Source organism: Papilio machaon, chromosome 7 (genome assembly GCF_912999745.1).
Source record: "Papilio machaon chromosome 7, ilPapMach1.1, whole genome shotgun sequence".
In the NCBI taxonomy this organism is placed as follows: Eukaryota; Metazoa; Arthropoda; class Insecta; order Lepidoptera; family Papilionidae; genus Papilio; species Papilio machaon.
This window is the reverse complement of record NC_059992.1, coordinates 2857732-2884203: the sequence shown is the minus strand read 5'-3', so window position 1 is coordinate 2884203 and position 26472 is coordinate 2857732. Positions and strand designations below refer to the sequence as shown.

The window sequence follows — 26472 nt, the reverse complement described above, 5'->3', positions numbered from 1 at the left end:
TGGATGTATATTTTTTCGATATAGATATCGAAAAAATTATCTTAAATTAATTATACTTATTTAGCAAACGATCACATCATATTTTTAGATATTAGGTAAGTGAGTAGGTAGGTACCTAATAACTATGAGTTAACACAGGGTCTATCACGAATATTTGCGATAAACGTTTTCGAAACGTCATCGACAGACATCGACATACATACAACTTTTGGCGACGACGAATACTTTCTCGCAAACTTTCTTGCTAGGCCCTCTGTTCAATTATTATCTGAAAAAAAAAAACGTAAAATTTCCCATGAATTAAAGCTTTCCGTGGATGATAAAATTTCGATTTTTAATTTTTACTGCTCCTCAATTATTAAGCGTGTGGACTGTATTTTGAGTAATGGCGGAAAGGTGGTTCTGGTAGATGAAGACTTATAATATAAAGGATGATCAGTACAAAATAGAAGGCAAAGATGTTTGTTATGACAGTGCGCTGAACGCTGAAGCGCAACTGAAGTGAGGGTGAGCAGGGTGCCGGAAGAGATCTGAAAGGCCAGAAAGCCCGCCGCGCCGGCGGTGCAGAAGTACGGAACACCATTCAAATTAATCTCAATATTATTTACATTCACAGTAACCGTCTGATAAAGAAAAATTCAGGAAAAACAATAAAAAGAAAGTGTTTTCTTTTAATTGGTGGAGACAGATGTAACACTTTCTTTGATTTGAAATAATCATCACAATAATATTTGTCTTTTCATTCAATATATAAATGCCTAGATGAATGAGATTAATTACCCCTATAAAATTAATTATGAATGTGAATGATGTACTGTAAATATTATTATAACAAGGTGTACGGTTATCAATGAGTCAAGTCAATATAATATAGATTTATGAATGTGTTTTCTACTTGCATTTTAACCTTGTGAGAGATTATGAGATCTAGAACGTAGAGGCGGATTATTCCTTATTTAAACAAAATAGATATATGTGAGAGAGAGGTTTTAGCCTCTTGCAAAGTCAGCCTTATATTAATAACTATTTAATAACAACAATAGGAACAAGTCATATTTGGCATTCCCAATCAATGAATCAATCAATCAAGAAGACCATTGCATGAAATAAGTCGCTTCTACAACAAAGTAGAGCCTTTTGTTTGGAGGCCAAGGCCTACTTCGGGTCTTTGCGTCACCCTAGTTAGTTACATATTTCGGGATCTCTGAACCTTTTTTCAAATTATCATTAAATGTGTATGTTCTTGGATAAATCTGGGAGGGTGCCCTTTTCTAATACAATAGGTATTACTAATAATCTCAGATTAAGAATTATAATAATACTTCCTTTATGGCCCTCTCTCTTACCATGAAAAATAATCGCTGATAATTCTGTAGTAAAAAGTCAAACTCATCAAGCGCCACCTGCTCTTTGCCGACTGCCAAGATGATAAAGTTGACAACTAACTAATTGACAAGTGACAAATGTCATTCAAAATAAGGATTTTTAATGAAAATTAAGGTTTTCATTATTATTTTAGCAGATTTGAGAAATTATTGAATTATTAACAAGAGCAGTATATTTTCTTCATTAAAATGGATGGAAACATCAAGTAGGTTCCAAATAAAGAAAAAGGAAAGTGAAATTCTAATAAAAAGTTAGGATGGATGTGTGTAAATAAACAACAATCATTAAAGTATTATATACTTTAAATATTTTATGTATGTTTCTACAATGAAACCAGTTAATAAAAAACAATGTAGTGTGACAAAAATGGATAGTAAGGTTAATAAAGAATTAGATGAAATAAAACAAAATGAACCCAAGTCAATAGATAATATGAATGAGGATAAAACCAATGAAAAAAATAATTCGTCTAAAATGAACATTGATCACCTATGCCGAATATGTTTATTAACAAGGGAATCTTTACTTTCATCATTATCTGAAGCTCACAAAGATTTACCTGATATGTATTTTGCTGTAACATCAATAAAGGTATGTATAATTTTTTAGTAATTAATTGTAGGACAGCTTTAAATAAAAATTAAATTAATTTATAAACAAGTATGTACTTGCTTCTCTGTAGGATTTTTAAAATCAATCATAAAAAAAGACAAATTCTCTAATGTAATATAATTAATCTATTTATGTATGTGAATATTAAATAAAGTTTTTTTTTTTTCAGGTGGATATGGATAGTCATTATGCATTTAAGATTTGTGAAATATGTAAAAATGATCTCACATTTTTTTATGATTTTAAAAAGAAATGCCTGAAGTCTGATCTTATTTTCAAGACCTTAATCGGTGATAACAAAACAAATGAAGATGATGGCACAAGGTAATTAGAATGCAACAAGAGGTTTGCATTCTCAAAACACCTGTAAAACAATATACAGTTGAAACTTCATAAGGGACAATTTAAGACATTACCATTTTTTTTTTGCTTAGCTCATCCAGGTTCGACTATTTTGTTAATTTTCACTATCTCTTTGGTAAAAAAAAGACAAAAATTAGTTTTTATACAATTGCTTCTCATACTGGAACTTATGTTATTAACAATATTAATGTGAAAGTTGAGATGGATGGATGGACATATATTTCTTAGCTTGTAACTCCTAAACAGTGACTCCTAAACTTGAGTGGGTCACAACCAAACTTAACAAATGTTCGTGATATACCATGTAACTCACCAAAATATGTGGAAACTACTTTATAAACTATGCTACCTAAACCTAAAGAAAAAAAAAATGTGAAGAAAAAAAATATAGATTACATTTGCATAATAAATTAATGTATTCCATGCCACATCTAGTTTTCGTATCTCTGTAAACTCATTAATGCTTCAATTTGTTTAAGTTTAAACTTACCTACATTGTATAATAATAAAAATCACTACGCTTGCAAAACAAATGTAAAATAATTCTTGTAGCCTTAAGTAAGTGAATTATAATTTCGATTCTTATTAAGGAAAAATAAAGATTTCTTTAACCATAAACAACTAAAGGGTCTGGATTAAATTCTGCAAAGAGTTAGATCTGTCTGTTCTCTAGTATTGCACAAAGGATAGTTACTAAATTTTTTTGTAATTTCATATGGATTTTGCTTCTGGGCAAAAGCTAGTAAATTGTGTTATAATAGTTTATTTATTTATTTAAGCTACACAAATTAATTTTTGTAGCATTACATTAGAAATGTGGTGACGTACTGGTGGGCTTAACTCTAAAAGAGTTCTTTTACAGCTGACCACACCATAAAGAGAGGATATTTAGTGGGTAATAACTATATGTGTATATGTTGCAGTCAAATTGTAGGTTTGTAATATCCAATACCAAGAAAATTAATTTAAATAACCCAAAACTAGATTTTAGAAGAAATTAATTTTTCTCCCATTACTTTATAAAATTGCATATCACTTCATCTTTCAGTTAATTAAATGGACAATGAGTATGATTAACTAATATTAGATAAATAAAATTTATTTTATTTGTGTCAATAATTATTTTCAGAAGTGTAACAACTGCTAGAAAAATTGAAAATGATGGGAAGGGAATGAAAGAAGATGAAGTAATTGAGCATGAAGGTATGTGATTTTGATTTTGGGGTTTTGATTTATATATGTATACATATTACATACATGTTTAAATCAAAACTCTTGATTTAAATATGTATATATATATACATGTTTTAATCAAATCATGCCTAATGTTTTATAGATAAATCTTACTTCTTACTAATATTATAAATGCGAAAGTTTGGATGGATAGATGTTTGTTTGAAGGTATCTACAGAAAGGCAAAAAGAAATTAATCTTGATGAAATTTGAGACAGACATAGAACATAGTCTAGTTATTACGTTTTTTTTACTTCGCGTGGACGGAGGGGTCGGCGACAGCTAGTAACTAACAGTTTTCATATGTTTTAGTCTTTGAATTATTTACTACCCTTATTTGCTTTGTTCTTCGCAAAGTATAGTAAAAATTAAAACAAAGGTTACATAGCATATTTGTTATTTATTTACAGATGTGCAATATTTGGATGATACTCTGGATTACGATATGTATGATAACAATGACCAGGAAATCAGTGTAACTATAACAAGGGAAACAGAAAATGTGGAGTGAGTTAAATTATTTAATAACTTAATACATATACAGTTGGTTTCCATTGTCAAATTCCAAATTAACCTTCTTTTAATATATGTTTTATTAAAAAAAACTTTCTTTTTAACAGGGATATACCAGAATCAAGTTCAGGTGAGACAAATATTATTTACATTATTGTAATGGATACCTATCTATATATATATATATATATATATATATATATATATATATATATATAAAAGAAAGTCGTGTTAGTTACACTATTTATAACTCAAGATTGGTCGAACTGATTTAGCTGAAAATTGATGGGGAGGTAGCTTAGAACTAGGAGACGGAGATAGGAACTATTTTATCTTGTGTGCTTTTTTTTTATTCCGCGCGGACGGAGTTGCGGGTAAAAGCTAGTGTAATATAAATTAATATGTTATAATAATTATTTTTTTCTTCAGATTCAAGATGCCAAAAAATAAGTAAATCAAGACAAACATATAGTTGTACAATGTGTCCTAAGGTAAGTACATAATTACTAAAAGTAAACTTGTACAAAAAGAAGTGATCTGCTTGTTTTGTTTATCATGTTGTAGCTTTTTGTAGATGAGGCTTATATGACATTATATAACAATAAAAACTGTATATAACAGTCAGTTGCTTCTTTCAGAGATTCCTTAAAGCTCAAACACTAAAAGCTCATGTGAAAAGTGACCATTGGGTGCTGCGGTCACACTCCTGCGGCAATTGCAAGAAAATATTTTCATCAGAGCATGACTTGAAATTACATTTGCAGATACATGCCAAAAGTGATGCATGGACTTGTGCTGAATGTAACAAACAGTTTAATTGTGAGAAAAATTTACTTTTATGTCTTGTTGAATGTTTTTTATGATGTTTTGTTGCAATCTTACTAATATCATAAGTGTGAAAGTTTAGATGTATGGATAAATGGATCGATGTTTGTTTGAAGGTATCTCCAGAATGGTTCAATGGATCTGGATGAAATTTGGTATGGTTGTAGAACAGTCTCAAAGAACACATAGGCTACTTATAATTTTTGAAAATGAAAAAAAAAAAATACCGCGCAGAGTCACGGTCGACAGCTAGTGCTTTATAAGTTTAAGTAAAACAATTAGCATTTATAATTAAAATGCCACCCGAAGCATTTCACTCGGACGAAGTCGCGGGCGCAGATAATGTGTGTACGAAGAATTTTTTAATTGTATATATTTAGCGTTGCCAGGGATCCGGATAAAGCTGGACATGGTAGGTTTTTTGATTGCGTGTCCGGCCAAAATAAACGGTGTCCGGGTTATCCGGCTTTGTTAGGCTTTTGACATTTCGCAAACGAGAGTGGCCCAGCGCCGGCGACGAGAGTCGACTGACGGTCGTGTCCGGTCTTTCTACCCAAATGTCCGGTCAAACTGGCTGGTCTGTCCGGCTATTAGGTTTGGCGACCTGGGAACTCTATATATATTTGTATACACTCCAATTGTATTAATTGCATGTAGATTATTGAATGCATGTTATTAGACAAAGGTTCAATAATAAAGTTATCTAAGTTCTCGTTCTTAACACATTCAATGCGATCGAGTTCTGTTACGTGTAAAATAGCCGTACGAATGTAATTCGTAGGCAAGAAACAGTTGAAGCGTCACATCGAACGGCACATGGAGGTGAAGAGGCACGCGTGCGCGGCGTGCGGCAAGATGTTCTCCGAACAGTACTCACTGCGCAGGCACGAGCGCGTGCACACTGGCGAAGTACTCCACAAGCCATTCGCCTGCCAACTCTGCGACAAACGGTCAGATAATCACTCCGAATGAAAGGGAACGATCGAATTGAATGGAATCTAAATCTGGATGAAACAATGGAATAAATTAGACGTGTGTATCAGCTCTGAATCGGTTCAAAAGTTCAGGTCACATTTCAATTGAACAGTGATCTATAGCTCATCTACTAAATGGGCAGCTCATGGCTCAATGCGATGTTCTAAAACTATTTAAGCAGACAATCCGCCTGCTGTCGTCGAATCACTGACCTACTGCACATATGAACCGTGAGCTGGTCTACAGGTCATCAATTTTATTTGATTTACTAGAACGAATGAATGAGTGAGTGAATGAAGTCACAAAGTGGACATTTAATGCGGCCTGAATGAAGTAATTTTTATAAAGTATATTTATGAATTGTAGTTTGTATGTACGTATAGATTCAGATACAGCGCATTGCTAAGCGCGCACATGGCGCAGCATGGCGGCGCGCGGCCGTGCACGTGCGTAGCGTGCGGCAAGACTTTCGCCTCGGAGCGTCTGCTCACCTCGCACAGCCTCGTGCACCGCGACCACAAGCCTTACAAGTGCCACTACTGCGATAAGACGTAAGAACATTATTGTCAGATTGATTGCTGCGGACTTTACTACAATTGTTTATTTTAATTTACCACATATTAATAAATGTTTTCAGTTTTCGTCACGTGTCGACGCGCAATACGCACCACCGCACTCACACGGGCGAAAGGCCGCACGTCTGCGCGCGTTGTGGCAACACCTTTATACAGCGCTCCAACCTCGTGCGACACATGCGCGTCCACACCGGTACAATGACAAGCAAACTGTATGACACACATGTGCTATAAAGTTTGAATCTTGCAATACACTTACTAAACACTACACGTGTATTTGAAAAATTACAATTTATTGGCCTCAAACCTTGAACTATCTGTTTGCGTTCGACAGGAGAGAAGCCATACACTTGCAAAGTGTGCGATCGCAAGTTCGGATGCGGATCTTCCTTGAAGAATCACATGACCATCCATACCGGGGAAAAGCCCTACCAATGCAAAGTGTGCGACAAGAGGTTAGTACTTATAAGAAATTATTTAAACCTAATACATATCTCATTGTGCAGGTGTCATCTCATTTTTATAGTTTTTTTTACTGAAATGGATGTATGTATGTATGTTTGTGTGCAGGTTTGCGCGCAGCAATATGCGAATGCACATGGCGATGCACACTGGCGAGCGGCCGCACGAATGTGCCGCATGTGGCAAACGCTTCGTACGGCTCTGGACCCTGCGCGAGCACAGCCGCTTGCATACAGGTTGTATAGTCAATAGGGCCGGATTTTTTATTTGATTTTATAAAACGGCAAACGAGCAAGCGACCATCTAAATTCGTCTAAATACTGAAGTGAACATTCGCAATTGCAGATGCGTTTTCAACGTTTAATTGTGTAAACATTTCAGCGCTAATAACGCCTTACGCGAGATTTCTACGGCTCCTCATTTTTTACCATGTTTTGGGGCCAGAGTGTACGCGACACTGTGTAATTCACAGAACTGTAGCGAAGATGTTTGAAGAGACCTCAAACCTACTTGCATTTATTATATTTAAAACCTAATTGTAAATTGAAATTTTATGGGCCTTAATTTTCATGTAACAACGTAGAATAATGTAAATTTTTTTTGTAATTTACAATATTTAATATACATATTTTCAGGCGAAAAACCGTTCGAATGCGCGAGGTGTAACGATAAGTTTGTTACCAAAGTTCAACTGATGAGACATTTTAAAATACATGAAAAATGTAAGAAACCAGCTAAAAAAGAAGTTATCATTAAAAAACCAAAAATATCAAAACCCAAAGTATCACCTGAAAAAATTATATTTTCTGATGATAAAACTGAAACTAGCAAAAATCAAGAAACTTACGATGGAAATAAGAATTTACAAAGTGATTTTAACACTGATTCAAAAATTATAATTCCTGACGAAATGCCATTGGAAGTGACAGAGGAAGTGATACTCCAAGACAACGAGGATAGAACAGAATTATTTCAAAACTCACAAACTAGTCAATATGTTACTAATTCAAGTGATGGAAATGTCTGTGAAAATTTAAAAAGTAATATACATTACATTAAGATGACTGAAAATGGACCTAATATTTCATCGGCCATTTTAGAGGATGGAGGAATAAAACTTTACCAGTTAGAGCAAACAGCAAACAGTTTCATAATACACAGGTTGGGTAAAGAGTTAACTGTGCGCAAAGTAACCAGTAAGAAGACCGACTTTTAACGCATTTAAAGTCACAATTTTTGTGAAAAGTTAATTAGTATCAATTGTTGTATATAGTCAAATATAAATGTTTTATTTATATATGCTATTTTATTTTTAATGTGGTACATGGAATTGTGCATAATGGAGAGCGTCGGTGGCTCAGGCGTTAAGCACTTGACTTGCAATCTGAAGGTCTAGGATTCGAATCCCGCCATATACCAATGTGTTTTTCGATTTACATATGTACATTTATCCGACGTTCTTACGGTGAAGGAAAACATCGTGATGCAACCTGCACATATCTGAGAAGAAATTGAAGTCAACCCGCACTTGGCCAGCGTGGTTGACTATGGCCTAGTCACCCCTAACTTGGGGTAGGCTCCGAGCCCCTCGGTAGGGACGTATAGTGAGCTGATGATGACATGGAATAGTGTCAAAGAACAATGCATCAGAAATAGTTGGGTCATAGTTCATCATATGATAATTTTGTAGGAACCCAATTTAGCTCTATAGTCTCTGCCTACCCCGTTAACACTGATCTATAAATGAAACAACGTTTTTTTTAACATCAAAATAATTTATTAAAACAAACATTCACATCTACAACTATTGTCAATCATACTTTATTCATGCAAACCAAGCTTTCTTCTTTGATGCTTCATATTTCTTAATATTAACAAGCATTGAGTTGTAAATTTCATTTGCATTTCGGTTCTGACCGTAGTAATCAACAAACTCTCCATCCGGGTCCACTAGATAAATGATTATTGTGTGATCCACCTGAAAGAGTTAACAAAAAATCAGTTTTTTTTTTCTCAAAATATACTACTGTTAAAATTATACGATATTTTTCAAAACCTTTAATTATTAACACTAAAATTGTAATGAAAAATAAACTTATATTAAGGAATAAATTAAATGAAATATTACAATGTAATCATTGTCAACATCTTGCGGTCCTGCACTGAAGTACACACGGTATGATTTGCAAGCTTTCTGAACTTGCTCCTCAGTTCCAGTTAGACCCAAGAACCGTGGAGAAAATTCCTTGCAATATCTAGAAACAAAGAGAAGTTTTTATTTTTTTAATATTGACACATACAAAAATACATAGCTTAGATATTCCGATAAAACTTACTTTCCAACAATTTCAGGACTGTCACGTTTTGGATCAACTGATATAAATACTGGCTGCAGAGGAGGTGCAGATTCACTATTATCTAAAAACACAGTCAAATATCATAAATTTAATGTTTGATGTTAAAACAAACATACTCAATCTCAATAAAGAACAAGGGAATTATACAAATTAAGTAATTTCAAATTTATCTTTTGTCATATTTTAAGAATCTAAAAATTTTGCAATTACATTTAAAATCTGATGTAACAAAAGTAAATAAATATACCATGCAATTTTACAACTTCAGCAAGTTTTTCCAATTCATCAGGACAAATGTCAGGGCAGTGTGTGAATCCAAAGTATATCAGAAGCCATTTGCCTAACAAATCTGTGCTCTTTACCAATTTGCCCTGAAAAAAGTTTATTAATTGTGTAATTTTCAGTGTATATTACACAAAGTCATTTTAAATAAATAAAATTGACAAAGCTTGAGAGACTAAATAATTAAGCCTACCTCAGGATCCATGAGCTCAAAAGCTCCTCCAATTTTCGCTTTACCCAGTTGTCGTTTTCTTTCACGATCTATCGCTTGCTGTTTTTCTCTTCTTACGTACATCATGAAGGCAGTTAAACCACCTCCAACTACGGCAGTTACTGCCATCGATTTCCATGTAATAGGGCCAAAAAACTTTTTCGGCTTAGCCTTAGGTGGCTGAGGAGGAGCAGTTGTGCGTCTTATATTTGAAGTTGTAAATGTGCGACATGCTGATATACATCTACTTCTTATTATAGAATTCATTTTGAGTTTTTTTTCACGGCAGGTTATTTTAAAAAATGTTATAACTTATCAATTATCAACATGAGTTTATCTTAAATATCTCATGTTTCTACAATTCCGGCAGATTTGACAACTGTCAAATGTCAGTGTCACTTTCTTTCGCTGCGTTTTTTTTTATTTATTAAGGCATTGGATATCGGTGTCCTTTAGCCTCTTTCGCAGCGTATAAAATTGATTGTTGGCAAAATTAATTTTTGCTGCAAACAGTCCAACACAAGAACTTTGTATTGGAATTGAATTTAAATATTTTATTAAACTTTTAAGATTGTTACAATAGTTCCGTGGTTGTAAAATATTTTTCACTAGCTGTCGCCGCGACTCCGTCCTCTCGGAATTAAAAAAAAAACGTAATAAGTCGCCTATGTGTTCTTCCAGACTATTTTCTACATCCGTGCCGAATGTCATTGAGATACAATGAGCCGTTCGGGAGATACCATTAAACATCCATCCATCCATCCATTTAAACATTCGCATTTATAATATTAGTATGATTAAATAACGTTACTGGGAAGGAGAGAGGACAATAATTCAGTATGTTAGGGTTAATGAAACAGTCCCAATAATTTGACTTGCGAGCTCCTTGAAATTTGCGCCTACTATCCCTGAACATGCCTATTGCGCCTGTATACGGAAACAACGATCAAAGGGCTACAAATTATGGGTCATAGTACTTATTCAGTCGGGTAGTAACCAAAATTATATTATTCTGGCCTAGGACATTGGTTCTACAGAACGGTTTACATACAACCGACAACGCTTGCATGTATTATCATAGTCAATGTTCTTTAGTAGAATCGTTCCAAAGGAACGAGGAAAAGGCTTTGTTCTTTTAATGTCTGACAAAACATTTTAGAATATGAATATTGGTGATTTAATCAGCCATTATCAGCGTAATAGTTAAGTCTTTGCTTGACATGTTTACATTCAGTATAATTGAAGATCAGCTTTAGTAAACATGATAATATACATAGCGTCACACTTTGAAATGTGAACCGTAAAGCGTAAAAAATTAATACCAATATTCCATATCATAAATCAGTTCCATTGCAATATAGATTCAGTTTATCGTTTTCCTCTGTGCAGTTTAGTCGTGGCATTTGTTGTTAGCATCTCTTACAATGAGGAGCATTTTCCTTCTTAGTTTTGTTATATTACTATGTCTGTCTACGTGTTATGGCCGTGATCTTTTATTAGGCACTACATATAATACTCGTCTGGTGTGGCAGCAAAAGGCCGAATACATGGGTATCCCATTTCGAAAAAGAGTGAAAGAAGTGTTCTACTCTGACCCAGCCATGCAAGTTATAAGGGTAAATATTTCACATTTCCCATGTATAATGGGTGATGACAACTTAACTGTATTTCTTAGAAGATGATAAAATAGGGTCAAATGTGACGCTATTTTTGATAATTTGATTTACATATTAATCTTTTATACTTTGTTTTGTTTTTATTAGTATCGAATAATTAGACTAGAGTTTATATAATTAGGATATTTAATGATAAATAGGGTCAACTTTTAATTTAAGATTAGTAGTTTTTGCAAATGACAATAACGAAGTAATCGTTCTACAAACCGAAATATACAAACTTAATGCGAAATAATACAGACACAGACACATGCGATAGACCACCACCTGAGAAGACATGTGTTCGCAGCAAACCACGAGCCACCTTATAGTTATCTATCTTACTGAGGGTTTGGGAAGCTGCGACACTAGTATTGAAAGATTTTGTCATTCCTCGCACACTCGTTGAAAAAGACAGAGAAAGGGAGACAACACTTTTAGGGTCACTGACAGAGTTACAATTACTTTCAGGGGGTCGTTGCAAGAGACCTGGACCACACGGAGGGCTCAGCCACGGTGACAGCAGGGGGCGTTGGCTTCTCTTTCGTTAACGTTAGACTGAAGAGCGAACGTGGTAGCGGATTGAACTATCAAATTGAAATATATGTTTGATTTAAACAAAGAAAATCGAGTAATTTTGATCAATGACTTAAATAGAAAATATTATAAATTATTATAATAAAATTATTAATATTTAATTGATTTGTGAATTATGTTTCGTATCATTGCATTATGCATTGGATTTTACATAAATTAATTATTTTTAGTAGTAATTTTCTTGTCAAATATAAATAAATGTTCATTAAAAATAAAATGTTATTAACAACGCATTTTTCCTTGTCAGTTCTTTAATAATAAATATAGGTTAAACTTCAGTTAACCTAAAAATTAATCCTACTAAAAATCTTATTCATTAGTTTTAGATAAAATATAGGTTTTTCCATTTCCTAGTGACAACTATGACATCATACACAAATAGAATTTATATTACTGCGAAATATTTACATTGTTAATAGATTACTTAGAGAACTATAAACTGATAACGATAACAATTGACTTACGGTAAAGAACCGAGGGGTAATACCGAACGCATTTATTGAGGAAATCCACATTTAAGGTATAACAAATAGTGATGCAACGGATGTCTGTTTCCGTTTCCGCAAGTGCGGAAGTTCCGCATGCTTTTCAACATCCGTTTCTGCTTCTGTTTCCGCAACTTTTATAACGGAGATAAAACGGAACTTTACGACGGCTGAGAGATCCAAATGCGCGACGCGAGACGCGCAGTCCGTGCGCGGCGTTTCGGCACTTTTCGCATTTGTTTGTTTACGTACTTTTTCGTGAATTTAAGCGCGTAATATTTTCTGCTGCTGTTTGAAACAATCAGTTTCTCTTGCTGGAGTAAGCTGTCTAGTTGTTGTCCATATAAAATTTGACAACTGACAAAATGTGACTATTTCATACTTACGAGTTATTAAATGTACTTTTGAATAAGTGATAACCATGTAATGTATCACCATCGTTATTATCATCAGCTCACTATATATCCCCACTGAGGGGCTCGGAGCCTACCCCAAATTAGAAGTGACTAGGCCATAGTCAACCACACAGGCCCAGAGCGGGTTGACTTCACACATATCATTGAATTTTTTCTCAGATATGTGCAGGCAGCATCACTATGTTTTCCTTCACCATAGGAACGTCGGATAAATGTAAATATCTAAATCGAAAAACACACTGGTACATAGTGGGATTCGAACCCAGGCCCTGCAGATTGCAAGTCAAGTGCCTAATAATTATATATTTTTCTAATCTAGATTTGGTGTTTTTGATACTTAACACATTCACTGTTTACAAAATAAAAAAAGGTAACAGCTGGGAGCCAAAACTTTTTATGGTGAATTTTTATTTAGTATATCTGGGAGTGTTTGAACATATAGATAAATTAATAATGTTTTTTGTATTTGAGCGCTAGGGATCATCATTTTGAGCGCTAGGGATCATCATTTTGAACACTAGGGATGGCAATGGTTTAGTTCACTAATACTCGTATGTAGATATTTGTTCCACGATCGTATTTCTGAGTACAAATATGTTACAAGATTTTGACAAAGTCAAGTTTTTCATCAAATTCCAGAATATTGAGTAAAACATGTCAGGATACTAATCAAAACCAGCTTTTATCTTCTCGGTTCAAGATCTTGTAACATTTCATACACACCCACACATACACACACGTATACACACACACACACATAAAAATAAACGCATACACACACACGTACACACACATACAGGACATACATATATTTAAAAAATATACATACATAACATAAAGTTCAGCCTTAGCTTCATGTGATACAAGATATTTGTATGTTTGCCTCCGTACGAACGTGGTACTAATCACTACAACATCGTAAGAATTAAACTAATACTCTTTTTCGTTAGTTGACTATATTGCCAGAGTGGCCACACAAAGCAACATGGACTTGTTTCAAACGCCGGCGGCTTACTGGCTACTATAAAGTGAACGGGCCCCTCGCTCGGATCCGAGTGGTCAGCAGTGAATATATTAATAAAGAAATATATTTGTCGTTTATCAACACGAGGTTTGGCGAACATTAATTTGTAAATAGTGTAATTTTGTTTCCTGAAAATAAATAAAACAAAACCGTATTTTAACTTATTGCAGCACAGTACGAGTAAAAATACATATATTGAAGGCTAAAGGACACCGATATCCAATGCCTTAATAAATTAAAAACGAATACAAACTGTTCTTACCAAAAAAAAATTTTGTAAATATGTTTTTTTTTAAATATTTACACTTCTGTTTCCGCTTCCGTTTCTGTTTCCGTTTCTGCTAAAATTTATTTTTGACATCTGTTTCCGTTTCTGGTTCCGGTAAGACACTTCCGTTGCATCACTAATAACAAATAAATACCTCCTTTACGTCCGAATATTAAAAGTTTAAAAATTCAGTCGAATTGATAACCTCCTTCTTTTTGAAGTCGGCTAAAAAGTAAAAGGATACATTTTAAACTCGCTGAAATGACGTTGTAAAATTCATATTATTGTTTTTTTTTGTTAAAAATTGCTGTTTTGTAATAACAAATATGTTGCCTTAATTTAAAACGAATACCTTCTTTATTTATGGCTTAGAAAACCGTATCGAAATGCCCGGATTGTGTTTTCGCTTCATATCAAATTAATAAACAGTGAACAGTGATATGAAATTTTATATAAAACTAGCTTTTACCCGCGACTCCGTCCACGCGGAATAAAAAATAGAAAACGGTGTAAAAATTATCCTATGTCCGTTTCCTGGTTCTAAGCTACCTGCCCACCAATTTTCAGTCAAATCGATTCATCCGTTCTTGAGTTATAAATAGTGTAACTAACACGACTTTTTTTAATATATATAGATATAGATACAATTATCAATAATAATGGCAAAGGCATTGATTACAATGGTGTATCCAGGAAAGATATCCTTGGCTTTAACATCATGAAGATTAGGATAACTAGACATTTATTGACCCCTATCCCTTCTCTATGGGACCCTTTCGTAATTACTGGTAGTATAAATTGTGTAATATATAATGTCATGTAAAAGTCGCGCTTATTTATGTAATAATAATAATAATACATTTTAGGGAAATTTTCTTTATTTTTGGACAATAATAAATACCTAAATAATAATAATTGAACACGATTCGTTTTTAACTTATCAAATGTCTATCTATCTGTCTGTGTATGTCTGTCTATCTATCAAATCTAGTACTAGTAGTTTATAATGTTTGTAAAGCTTTTTGAGGTCATAAAATATTAAATGTACCTCTTGTTTATTGGAACTTAAATAAAAAGCTTTACAAAAATTTAATACATTTAGAGTATAAGAGTGTTCATTGGATAGGTTTGAGGAAAAAGTAATTTTGTTCAGCTCATTGTTATACTGCATTATAAGTTACACAGTTGTTTTTTAAAAAAAATGTGTAGTCTATGGGAGATAGAGCTTAAGTGGTGTGCAGTATGTCTATGGTCTGGTCGGGCCAGTGCACGCGGCGCGGAGTGCTGCTCGACTCGAAGCCGAGGTTGTCGAACGAGTGGTAGTCTTTCTGCATGCTCATCTCTGCTAGGTTGCGGTATCTGGCAACGAAATTTCAACATTAGCTATTATACTGCGATGTTACATAAAATACGAGAATACGGAGCTGACTTCGCTCCTGAGAAATCTTTCGGGAGCGAAGTTTTGTGCCTACGGTAGTTTTATAAAAACCGTTGGTGGTTATTATTGTTCTGAGGGAATGGTGTACCTCTTAACGAGCACGCAGCAGCCGAGGAGGAGGAGAATCTGCACGGCTAGCCAGGTCAGCGCGAGTGACACCAGCAGCAACTCATGGACGCATACTAGCGACTTCTCGCTCTCATTCTCAGACTCTGGAAGTTATAACAAGAATTGATTTTCTATGCGAAATTAAGTCGTAAAGGTATAATAGTAGTACTGCAATATGATTTCAATTTTGTCATAGTAGATTTTATAATTGTAAAAACAAGATTTTGAACATAAACATGATTAATTTAAATATCGATAAACTTACGTGCAGACTGATGATCAGCTCTAACCAGCGTATCAGCGGATATTATATCCCTCGAGCCCACCACCATTTCCAACTCAAGTGGGACTCTGCCGGGTGCTGCGCCCACGCAGGCGGGTGCTCCGCCCTGCGCCACCACGCCTGCCCGCGGCGCCTCCCACCACACGGCCTCTTGCACCGCCGCCGGCATTCCCGTGTTATTGCTCCAGTTCTTCGATAGATCCGTTTGCCGCGATGTTCTGATTTGTTGCGAGCCGCATATTACCTAGAATACGCAAATAAATGACAAGTTAGCGAGATTCTACAACGTTTTTTATTATTTAAATTATTGCATTTGTAGGAAATTTTTCACAGTGTTTTCTTACCTATCTATTAGTTCAACTGAAATATAGTGCTATGAAAACTTTATGGCCGCTCGGAATATCTCACGAGCCACTATATAGAACACAAATTCAGGTATCGGCGAGACGCAGTATGGAGGCGAGGCCAGCTAGCTACGAGTCTCCATAGTAATGTATAATGCCTTGTAATACTGACCGGTTTACATTTGCGCTGACAGAAGCGCACCATGAGCGCGAATCGCACGACGTGTGAGTTTGGGAAGCGGAATGCCTTGAAGTTCGCAGTCAGCCGCTGCGTACCGCCGTGCCACGTGCGACTGAACGCTGGGAAGTCCACCTTAAGAATATAATAACCAAATGATAAATATCTTTACAATCTACAGGCATACTTTCAAACTCGCAGATATATGGACAAAAAAATTTACAACCTATTCAGGACTGCTAAACAAAAAGTTAAATCTTTTCTTCTCAAGAGATATTCTTCTAGACGTATGTAAATTGTACACTTTTAATTTTTTTTTCTTTATTATATTTACCCCCCTCGCGATGCCAGGCTAAGTCTTAAGGAATACTAAGGTATTCTTCGTGAATTATTGATGAATATCGTAACTTGAATGAATCTAACCTGTCCGGTTGGGCAGCCCCTACTATCCAGCAACAGCACAGAGCTGTCGCCCAGGCGGGACGATGCCACCAGGTGGTATGCTTCGATCTCCGTCTCCGCTGGAAATGAATAATTTTTTATTAATACAAAAAAATAATTTAAATTATTAATAACTAAACGAGGCCTGTAGTCGATTTGTGACAAAACAAAACGACTAAGCAAAAACTTTCTAAGACCAAAAACTCTGTATGAAGTATATTATTATCCCTGTCACTATTTCTGACAAATAAAAGATAACAATATGTTTTAAACGGGTTTTTGATTTCATAAGATAACGGTAAATTAACAAGTTAACAAAGGATTACTAAAGTGCTAGATTTGGATATAGAAATTGTGTAGGAACTGCGAAATCAAGTGATATAATAATATTTGCCTTTATATATATCATAGTTAAAATTAAGTATACTAGAAAAAAGTAATAAAAGGTTGCTTTAAAAGTATGATACACTACTATTAATAATTGATAGGCTTTCTTCTACATAACAACAATAATTGTATATACAACGTTCAGCAGTCGCATTATAATAAACGAGTGTCTATTGTTTAAATGTACTTGCATCATGTCAAGGTCTACTGCTGCTGCGATAATCTTTCTTCATTACAAATTAAACAATTTAATATCAATGCAATGGATTACAACTAGAATTAATACTACAGATGTTTTCTAAAAAAAGTTCTCAATAGTTTGCATTGCGTTCCACATATGCGCATAAAACTGCGCCATATTGTGACGTCATAGCTCTAAAAAATGAGAAAATAGGTACTACAGGTCAATAAAACATAGTCTCATTATATACGTGCACACTCTTATTTCAAACTTAAAGCTTACAGTGTCTGATGAGTTATGGAGTTGTGATAATTACCAGTCGTTTCAATGCGCAGCTCCAACAATTCCCCGAGGGCGACGGCGGGAGCGGGAGCCGTGTCTTGCGCACGCACCACGTACATACTGAGAGGCGCTGTACTCGCATACACCGCGCTTGCACCCGACTCACTCGCTTGTGATGGCTTCCTATAATCAGTATAAGCGGGTAGTTAAGTCAACTAAATCTACACGGGTCTCATTTAAACTCTGTCTACTGTTATACTAGTATAATATAAGCAAATGTTTTACCCCGTATCTTTAACAGCGACGGTGGCGTCGACGTTAGTGTATGCGCGTGCGCCGCCCGGCGAGCAACCGACACGCACCCAGCGGTCACCCGCCGTTTGGATGATCGGATTGTTCTGGATCATCACCATCACGTATGCCATTGTTCTAACAGGAAGCATATAAACAATCCAGTAAAACAGACAATAAATCAATTCGATGTTCTTGTTAGAGTTATAAAAAAAATGGGTAACAAAATGCTGTAAAAAAAGTTGCGCTGTTTTATTATAGTTGAATTAAGGAAAGAACGCAGAAGAACATTCAAAGAAAAATGGTATAGTCTTTCAAATAATTTAACCGATCTAACCGATTGACGACTCCTCCGGGTCCATTGGAGATGGCATACGCGTAGTTGACATCGCAGTCTCCGCTCAGAGGCAAGGTGAGGCGCACGGGCGCGGCGCCCTCCCCTCGCACGCCGCACGCCTCTCCGCGCCCGGGCACATACAAGCGGCCGCGGAACACACCGCGCGGCCTGTACGTTACCAGCATACTGCTGTCTTGACACTCCACGCTTACTGTTAAATGAAACAACAGAAGTTGAAGGCAACGACGCATAGACATACGAGGAAAGTACTGTACTGTACACGTGAAGACTTACTATTGAGGCAAATGACGCGTCGGTAGTACGTAGCATCAGTGTTGCGGCGCAGCAGCCAAGAACCCGACGTCACCAGGTCCTCGCTGTGCAAGTCGCAGAGGCCGCGGCCGTCCCGCGAACCTCGCACATCCCGCAATCCCCGCACGCCCCGCATGCCCCATGTGAAGCCACGACAAACGAAGCGCTCCTCCAATTCACATGCAGTTTTACACTAAAACAAATTTAAAGCTTTTGCCTCACCGTTTATATCTGTTACGGACAAATCATGAATTCTGCTTTTCCGTAATTTTCCATCATAAGTTATAAAGATTCGGCAAAATGCATATCAAGCGAATTCATTAATCAAATATGGAACTTGTAGGATTGGCTGAAATTTTTTACACGCAAAATGTTTGTTATTATCTCTTACCTCATCTTTGGTGACATTGTTTGTCGTAAAATCAATATGCTTCAGTGTCTGATTGTAATATTCCTCATAAGAACATCGGTCTATTCTTTGTGGATCTGAAATTAAAGTTCTTGTGAAATTCCGCTGGAAAAACAGTTGTATTCAAACACCCTAACCCACCACGGCTAACACACCACCATCTTTTAGTAAACAAAATAGAAGTAACCACAAAATGTTGTTTGTTCAATAAGAGAGCAATATTACATTAAAAATATGTAAACTTTAACTTATGATTCCACCAAAGAATCGAATAATTACACAAAAAAGTTTTTATAGACGAAAAAATTATTTTGTCACCATTTTTAAAAATAGTTATAAAATTATTATGGTTATTTCCACTTGCAATATGTCTAATGCAGTAAACAATGACTTTGTATATATCGCCATAATTATAATGTGAAGTACAAAAGTTATTACAATGACATAAAGCAGATTACGTCCGGCAACTCATATATAAGACATACACTTAAAGTAATTACTTGGAATATAAATTAACATTATTTACGTAATGTACTTTTATAACATCGTAAAAAGTTAGAAAATATGCTCAATCAAAGTTTTCAAATTTTCAAAAACGTTTTAAATTTATTTATTTTGTGTCACGATATTCATACGATCACGCCAATTTTTTAAAAAGGGGTAGGAAGTTTCTTTTCACGTAATATAATGATTTAAGTTTCAGAATTTCTTTATGATGATAAGATGGGTTAGGTGAAATAAAGAACGTAATTAAGAAATGAGATGTTAATAAGTAAAATTTGATTTTACTCACAGTCATGTCCACATTGATTTTCTATATAATATGTGTAAGAATTGGTGACCCGATACGACTCTGGTTCAGTGAATTTGTTCTCGACGATCAGAATACAGTTGCCCAAGTTGCTCGTCATTGTTTCGAACATAATAAAGTTTCTTTCGGGTACAATCCATTGCGCTGATCTGTATACAAATTAAAATATTGAAACATGTTTGTGATATTTTTTGGTAAATTACTGGTCAGTTACTATCTGTGTTTGAGGTTTTTTAACACGTTTCATGCCACTACGATTTATTGGCGTCGTCGCAGTTTGCTTCGCAGCCGCTTCGAAATTAATGATGCGAAGATTGTTCTCAATGTTGACGTACCGGTATGTATTATTGTCTGCTGCAAGTAAAGCTTCGTAGCACTGCTGCTCTGTGACATTCAGCCTGGTCTCCCCAGCGGTAGTGGACTGCAGATAATAACTAGGCGTGCTTTCTAGCGCCCACCATCGATGCTCGCATTCCATTGGCACTGAAAACAGTTTCTATGAGAAATTGAAAGTCGATTAGAATTAAAATTCCCACCTTTGTTAAGACGCAATATGGGATTATTCTTTCGATTATATTTTACGTCATTTAGTCACAGTAACGGTGTTAATCGTAAAAATAAGAACAATATGACATAAGAAATCATGAATTTTCATCGTACAAGATCTCAACGTATAGCTCTCGTGCTTTCTTTATAGTGTCTCTATCTATTATACGTTTATATGTTTAATATGTTATTACAACTTGTAGTCGAGTTGTAACAATGTTGAGGGTATGTTGAAAATATTAGATAAAATTTATGAGCAGCCGTGCGCTGTCAACGTATTGCGTAACTGAAAGTAACTAGGTCGCGATAAGTTCGCTGAACACTTTCGTTCGTATACTAATATGTGCAACATCTTACTGAGGGTCTAGACTGCCGTGTTTTATCAAAGAGGGATGAAAAATCAAGTGCAACAAGCGGCCTGAACATTTTGAATAGCAATTGCGGCAGAGCTAGTCCTTGTTCCTCTATTCTATACTCACTTTCAATGTATTTTAAAGAAAAAACGAGATTAATATTTTTTTACAAGTATTCCGCCATTAGTATCGCACAATAAATAATAAAAAAAAAGTCATACATTTCAAACATATCTTGCTGAAGTAGGCGACATCATTATCGAAGTGTAGTTTTCCTGTGGCAGTATTCATGCCTTGGCAGCTGCCCTTTCCATACTCTACCACAACCGCAGCGCAGTCATCCAACTCTTTACATCGAGACAGACAGACCCCGACCAATGACTGCTCCTCGCCGCTTGCTGAGTACATAAAGACAGGCGCAGTCCGCTCCGGGGTCACTCCAGACCAGCGGATGAACGATAACTTCTGGCCGTTCGTGCATTGTGAGCTGCTACCTTCGAAATAAGGTTTTGGTTACACATTGATAAACTAATTAACTAATGAAAATGAAGAAAACCAAGATCTTAAATATAAAAAACTAAAATCCTATATGTAATCTTGTTCCTAATAAAAAATTACTAAAAAAATTATTGATGATATGTGTTGTGTAAGACTTAGGTACTTGTGATGCCAATAAAAGTAAGATAAAGGAAGAATGAGAAGGGGAAGAGGATTGCATGGAGGAGGAGACGCATAGAAAGGGGAAAAATCATGTTTCTCCGTTGATTGAAGGTAGGAATTACAATTTCGGATGTCATGCGCAGCAGTCGCTACGCTTTTTCTGCAGGTGACAACTTTCTAATTTGCAACCTTAAGAATGTGATATTAAAAAAAATATTTACGAAACCAAAATTATAACTTTTGTATGTAACTTTGATAAACTGACATCTTTGACCGAATGAAAAAAACAACGATCACAGTAATAAGTTTTATTATTTAATCCTATTCTTAATCTACTTTTTAAGTCTGTTTATGCCTTTAGCACTTTTAAAAAGCTTAGCTTAAAGCGGAAATTGAACCCACGACCGCTAGATCGGTAAACAAGGCTATTGGCGCCATACATTCATCACATGATTTGGCAAAGATTGGGGTCAAGTTTCGAGGATATTATAAATTAATCAAGCAACTCGTCACGTATGGAAACCTGTTTTGTTCGCCTGTATACGTCGGATGCGTTTACATCTGACATTCAGTTTCGATGAATCTTTAAAACTAAAAGGTGGTCTGTATTTTACACTTAAATATTGTTACTATTCAGGAAAAGAAAATAAGATGGTAAGTAAAAGAAACTGCTCCTACTTATGCAATACGGATGGTTAATATTAGAATATAAACTGTAAAAAGTTGGTTTCTGCAATTTTTAACATATATAAAAGGTTAATAGGTAGTCTGTGACGTTGTTTACAAACTTTAGGTTGTAATTTAAACCAACATTCAGCTATTAATTGTGTTGTAAGAATGCTCCAATCGATTATTGTGCTGATAAACGGCAGTGTTTATTAACAATGAATTTAAGAAGAATTGTTAAAACCAATTTTATGTTAAGTGAAAAAGTAAACTTTCTTTTTGCGTTATAGTTTCAGTATCGTTTTTCTCTTTACAGATTTGCAACATTCGAGTTTATGGTCTAGTATTTCTACTACTGCTGGGTTTTTCACTAATGCTAGTGCATGCAGGAGTGTTACCAGGGTCAGAGTACGTGAGATGTCCAACAAGTACTATAAGAGTTAAAATTGGCTTCGGAAGTTATTGCCGGAGAAATACAACTAGTGATGATTCTTGATTTTTAATATTTCTCTTTATGTTAATCTTAATTTTTGGTTTTTAATAGCATAATCAAAATAATTAAATCGATAAATTAAAATAATTTTTATCAATCAAACACATAATCCGTTTTATTCCATTTCAATCAACATCGATGTATTGTAATATACATTTTATTATTGAGTTTAATCTTACCTAGTTTGGTTTCAAAGTTCTCTACAATAAAATAACATTACGTAAGTGAAACATAATATATTAAGGAGATTTATGTATAAAGCATCAACATAGCACGGACTCAAATGCGGGCGTACTGATTGCTCGGTACAGTCAGCGCAATTTGCAGTGTTTATTTTATTTACTTCGTACAGGATTTTGTAGTTAATTTATTCGTAGGTAACACTTTAATGGTGTAACTTAGTGTCTTAGGATAAGTCACCGCAGTTTATAAATAAAACGCATTATCCATTTAACTGTGTCTCAAACTTCTATATTGTTGATCGAAGATCTCAAAGCATTGCAGTGCAGTCAAAGCAATGCTCATGAACGGCAAACGCAGTACTATCAAGTATTTTCACAAAACCTATAAATACAAGAATGTAATCCTGATACAAAAATTAATTAATTATTAATAACTTTTTTTTAATTTAACGTTTAAATGGTGCTTTAGTTGTAATTAATTAAACGGCATAATATACTGTGATACACAATAATGACTATATCTGCGGCTTAAGGTATCAACTGACTCAAGTACAGGAGTAATCAACCGCGGCCCGGAGATTGAACATAATTGATTATTAACACATTAGTTATGGTTTAAAAAAATCATTTAAGTTATTTTCGTTTTAATTATTTTTGTTTATGTAGAAATCTTTGTTAAAAAAGAGCGACTCCTAAATTGTGAACATGAGACAAACGTGTAAAACTAATAAAACCAGATAAATGCATTTGATTACATAATCGATAAGTATTCGTGAATGATTAAAAATAATTACAAAGCCAAATCTATGTCTAAAACAACAGTGGACGAAAATTATAAGTAAATAATACTAAAATAACTCACTTTGTATCAATCCAAGTGTATATAAGATCGTCAAAATTGCACAAAAACTCTTCATATTATAATCGTTTCAAACACATAAAGAAAACAAATAACACAGTGAAACTAATATTTCATCAACAAATGACATTTATATTACACAGCAAGAATTATTATAGAAATAGAATTTAATATGGTTTTTATTTAAAAACACTAAAATCAAGGATTCCATGGGTACAGCCGCGCGTCCTTTAAAATCGAACCATAACACGGTAACTGAACTAAATGCGTTTTGTGGTATTGTCACATTACAACTGAACAAACACACATCATTCCGTACAAGACATTCCAACAAGGCGTAGTTTCATTTTTTAAACTATCAATTTCAATTACCACATTTTGTTTCCAGTAAAGAGAACTCAATCGTGTCTTCAAATGTTGACAACTGAAGGTGCAAAATGCATCAGCTGTACCCCCACTACTGAACCACGACCTTGAAGTTTATTATGGTTTTACGGACAATTTACAATAGAACAAGCGACGAACGAGAGTGAAAATGTTATGGTCCTTCGACAACGATGCATTATATTTTGTAACTAACCCATGCGGGTATTATAATGATATAGGTACAACGTATATTTGACTAACTGATACTTTTCGTTTTTCCGATGTTGCGACGTTCTGTTCATTGCGTCACTGTGAATTATTACTTGCGTAATTTGTAGGAAACTGTTGAACGACGATATCCAGGATGACATCTCAGTATTGTACAAAGTAGGTATAGCATACTATTTCGTATTTCGATGCGTATAAATAATGGTGTTTATAACTCACATTTTGCAGGACAGAAACTATAGACCGGTTGTCTAATGTTAAATTATGTATATTTTTGAGCTTCACTGGCTTAAGGGTTGGCACATGACCTTGTAATCTGTAGGTCCTGGGTTCGAATCCCGCCATGAACCAATGAGTTTTTCGATCTTCGATTCACATGTTTGTACATTTATTCGACGTTCTTATGATGAAGGAAAATATCGAGATGCAACCTGAACATGTCTGCGAGGAAATTTAAAGATATGTGTGAAATCGCAACGGACCAACCTGGTTAACTATGGCCTATTCAATCTTAACTCAGGGTAGGCTCCAAGCCCGTCAGTGGGGACGTATAGTGAGCTGATGATAATTCTTTTTTAATCTCACATAAAATTTACGCAGAACATTTTGAAATAAAATATTGTGAGATACGATTATTTACTTAACAGTGAAAGATTTAATAAAAAAAATGTATTTATTTTCAAAATTGCAGTCTGGAAATAAAGAGCTGTGGAATTCTTCATTCAAATTCTTCATCAATGCTTCCATGACAAACATAGTTTAACGATAAATTGCAGTGATGGGAATCACGGACATCAAGTGTTTATAGCACTTCAAGATCGAACTGGATAAAAAATAAGTTGCACGTTTTTGTATTTCATTCTGTCTGTCCTCAGTTTATTATATAGCGACCTAAAAAGGCGATCTGTTATGTTAATTCAAATCCATTCATTTTATTGTGATGTAAATTCATCAACAAAAAAAGGTACGTTTGTGATCGCGTGAGTAACCATGCCGAATACTTTAAAGGACGACTGAATTGTGCGGCCAATGTCGTTTGCCTTTTTTTTAATTTACATTTTACACCTTCACAGTATTTTCTTAACATCGTTATACTTTTTTTTATAAGTTGAATCAAAAACACTTCTCTAAATAAAAATAAATTTTAGATGTCACACAATAGTTTGTCACGCGTTATACAACAAGGTCAAGTTGATTATTTATCTTTGTAATAACTGTTAACAAAGGATGTGCTAACATATTTCACATATGATTCTTAACAGTAACAATTCTTCCGCCTATCGAAGTTTATTATTTGAGGTTATTTACTAACCCCTTAAGTAAAGCAGAAAAAAAATTAGAATCGGAAGGAATTCCTTAAAATGTGTTTTACCCGAATTATTTTGCTAACGATGAAAATGTCGGCAAATAGATTATTTTTTTCGAATTAAAAACTGAACATACTAATAACGCCATATATCAGAATACAAATACTGAAGTATTTTTAAATCGTTTCGTATAAGAAAAAAAAACAAACAATTTTCGAAAGCATTTTAATTTAATAACACAATAATAATGACTTAACTTGTGCGCTGACAAATCCGTGATATAGATGCCACACTTTGGAATATCATAGTATTTACAACCCGTGAGCCATAACATGATACAAGCAGACTTACGTCACTTTTAGTATTAGACTCGTTAGATTATTTAGCGATGTTAACTTTTATTAGAACTGCGCAGACGTCATTGGACTTGTCATGATAATGCGTACGAGTTGTATAATAAAAATAATTCAGACAAATGCCAACGCAAATTACTAGCTTATAATTTGTTAAAACTACATTTTAATCCATATTAGGCTGTGCTAAATAAGCTTTACGCTTTTATGCTCTTTATATAGCTTCTTTATGGCTTTATTATAAAATCTGATACATAAAATATTTAACAATTCAAATTGTATAATAATATTTTTTTACTTTGAAAAACTATTGATATTTTTCATAATTTGCACTTTAATTAAGGCATTTTGGTATTAAATTTTATTATCTGTTTAAATTTCGAAACGAAAACTGTATGACACAAAGTAAAATTGAATA

The 26472-nt window shown here is 34.5% G+C and overlaps 3 protein-coding genes across 3 annotated transcripts; 1 reads left to right on the top strand and 2 right to left on the bottom strand.

The window, feature by feature from the left end:
• The first annotated feature begins 1718 nt into the window (after positions 1-1718).
• LOC106714133 (zinc finger protein 2 homolog) lies at positions 1719-8160 on the top strand. Its single transcript, XM_014507086.2, has 13 exons — positions 1719-1977; positions 2168-2322; positions 3491-3564; positions 4005-4101; positions 4215-4237; positions 4537-4598; positions 4746-4926; positions 5714-5882; positions 6291-6458; positions 6545-6675; positions 6817-6937; positions 7053-7180; positions 7580-8160. The coding sequence occupies exons 1-13, from the start codon at positions 1753-1755 to the stop codon at positions 8158-8160; spliced, it is 2115 nt and encodes a 704-aa protein (XP_014362572.2). The 5' UTR covers positions 1719-1752.
• A 582-nt stretch (positions 8161-8742) lies between these two features.
• On the bottom strand, positions 8743-10180 carry LOC106714038 (protein SCO1 homolog, mitochondrial). The gene is made up of 5 exons (XM_045678709.1): positions 9777-10180; positions 9549-9672; positions 9281-9362; positions 9073-9199; positions 8743-8922 (listed from the first exon to the last, which is right to left on the bottom strand). Exons 1-5 carry the CDS (start codon positions 10059-10061, stop codon positions 8770-8772), a joined length of 771 nt encoding a protein of 256 aa, XP_045534665.1. The 5' UTR covers positions 10062-10180; the 3' UTR covers positions 8743-8769.
• Positions 10181-15354: 5174 nt separating this feature from the next.
• On the bottom strand, positions 15355-24428 carry LOC106714136. The gene is made up of 14 exons (XM_014507093.2): positions 23804-24428; positions 21162-21434; positions 20377-20524; positions 20024-20190; positions 19213-19307; positions 18804-19014; positions 18510-18720; positions 18167-18310; positions 17916-18064; positions 17014-17111; positions 16585-16725; positions 16051-16312; positions 15766-15889; positions 15355-15598 (listed from the first exon to the last, which is right to left on the bottom strand). Exons 1-14 carry the CDS (start codon positions 23856-23858, stop codon positions 15466-15468), a joined length of 2211 nt encoding a protein of 736 aa, XP_014362579.2. The 5' UTR covers positions 23859-24428; the 3' UTR covers positions 15355-15465.
• Positions 24429-26472: the final 2044 nt, after the last annotated feature.

Bases quoted from the DNA above. Each gene is read 5' to 3' on its own strand.
- LOC106714136 (XM_014507093.2), bottom strand. From the start codon at position 23,858: ATGAAGAGTTTTTGTGCAATTTTGACGATCTTATATACACTTGGATTG. The intron at 18,311-18,509 runs GTTAGATCGGTT...GCTTCCTGTTAG, and splicing joins CCCGGAGGAGTCGTCAATCG to AACAATGGCATACGTGATGG. The intron at 15,599-15,765 runs GTACACCATTCC...TTTCGTTGCCAG, and splicing joins TGCTGCGTGCTCGTTAAGAG to ATACCGCAACCTAGCAGAGA.
- LOC106714133 (XM_014507086.2), top strand. From the start codon at position 1,753: ATGGATAGTAAGGTTAATAAAGAATTAGATGAAATAAAACAAAATGAA. The intron at 2,323-3,490 runs GTAATTAGAATG...AATTATTTTCAG, and splicing joins AATGAAGATGATGGCACAAG to AAGTGTAACAACTGCTAGAA. The intron at 5,883-6,290 runs GTCAGATAATCA...ATGTACGTATAG, and splicing joins TGCCAACTCTGCGACAAACG to ATTCAGATACAGCGCATTGC.
- LOC106714038 (XM_045678709.1), bottom strand. From the start codon at position 10,061: ATGAATTCTATAATAAGAAGTAGATGTATATCAGCATGTCGCACATTT. The intron at 9,363-9,548 runs GTATATTTATTT...CTGTGTTTTTAG, and splicing joins TGAAGTTGTAAAATTGCATG to ATAATAGTGAATCTGCACCT. The intron at 9,200-9,280 runs GTAAGTTTTATC...CTTTGTTTCTAG, and splicing joins AGTCCTGAAATTGTTGGAAA to ATATTGCAAGGAATTTTCTC.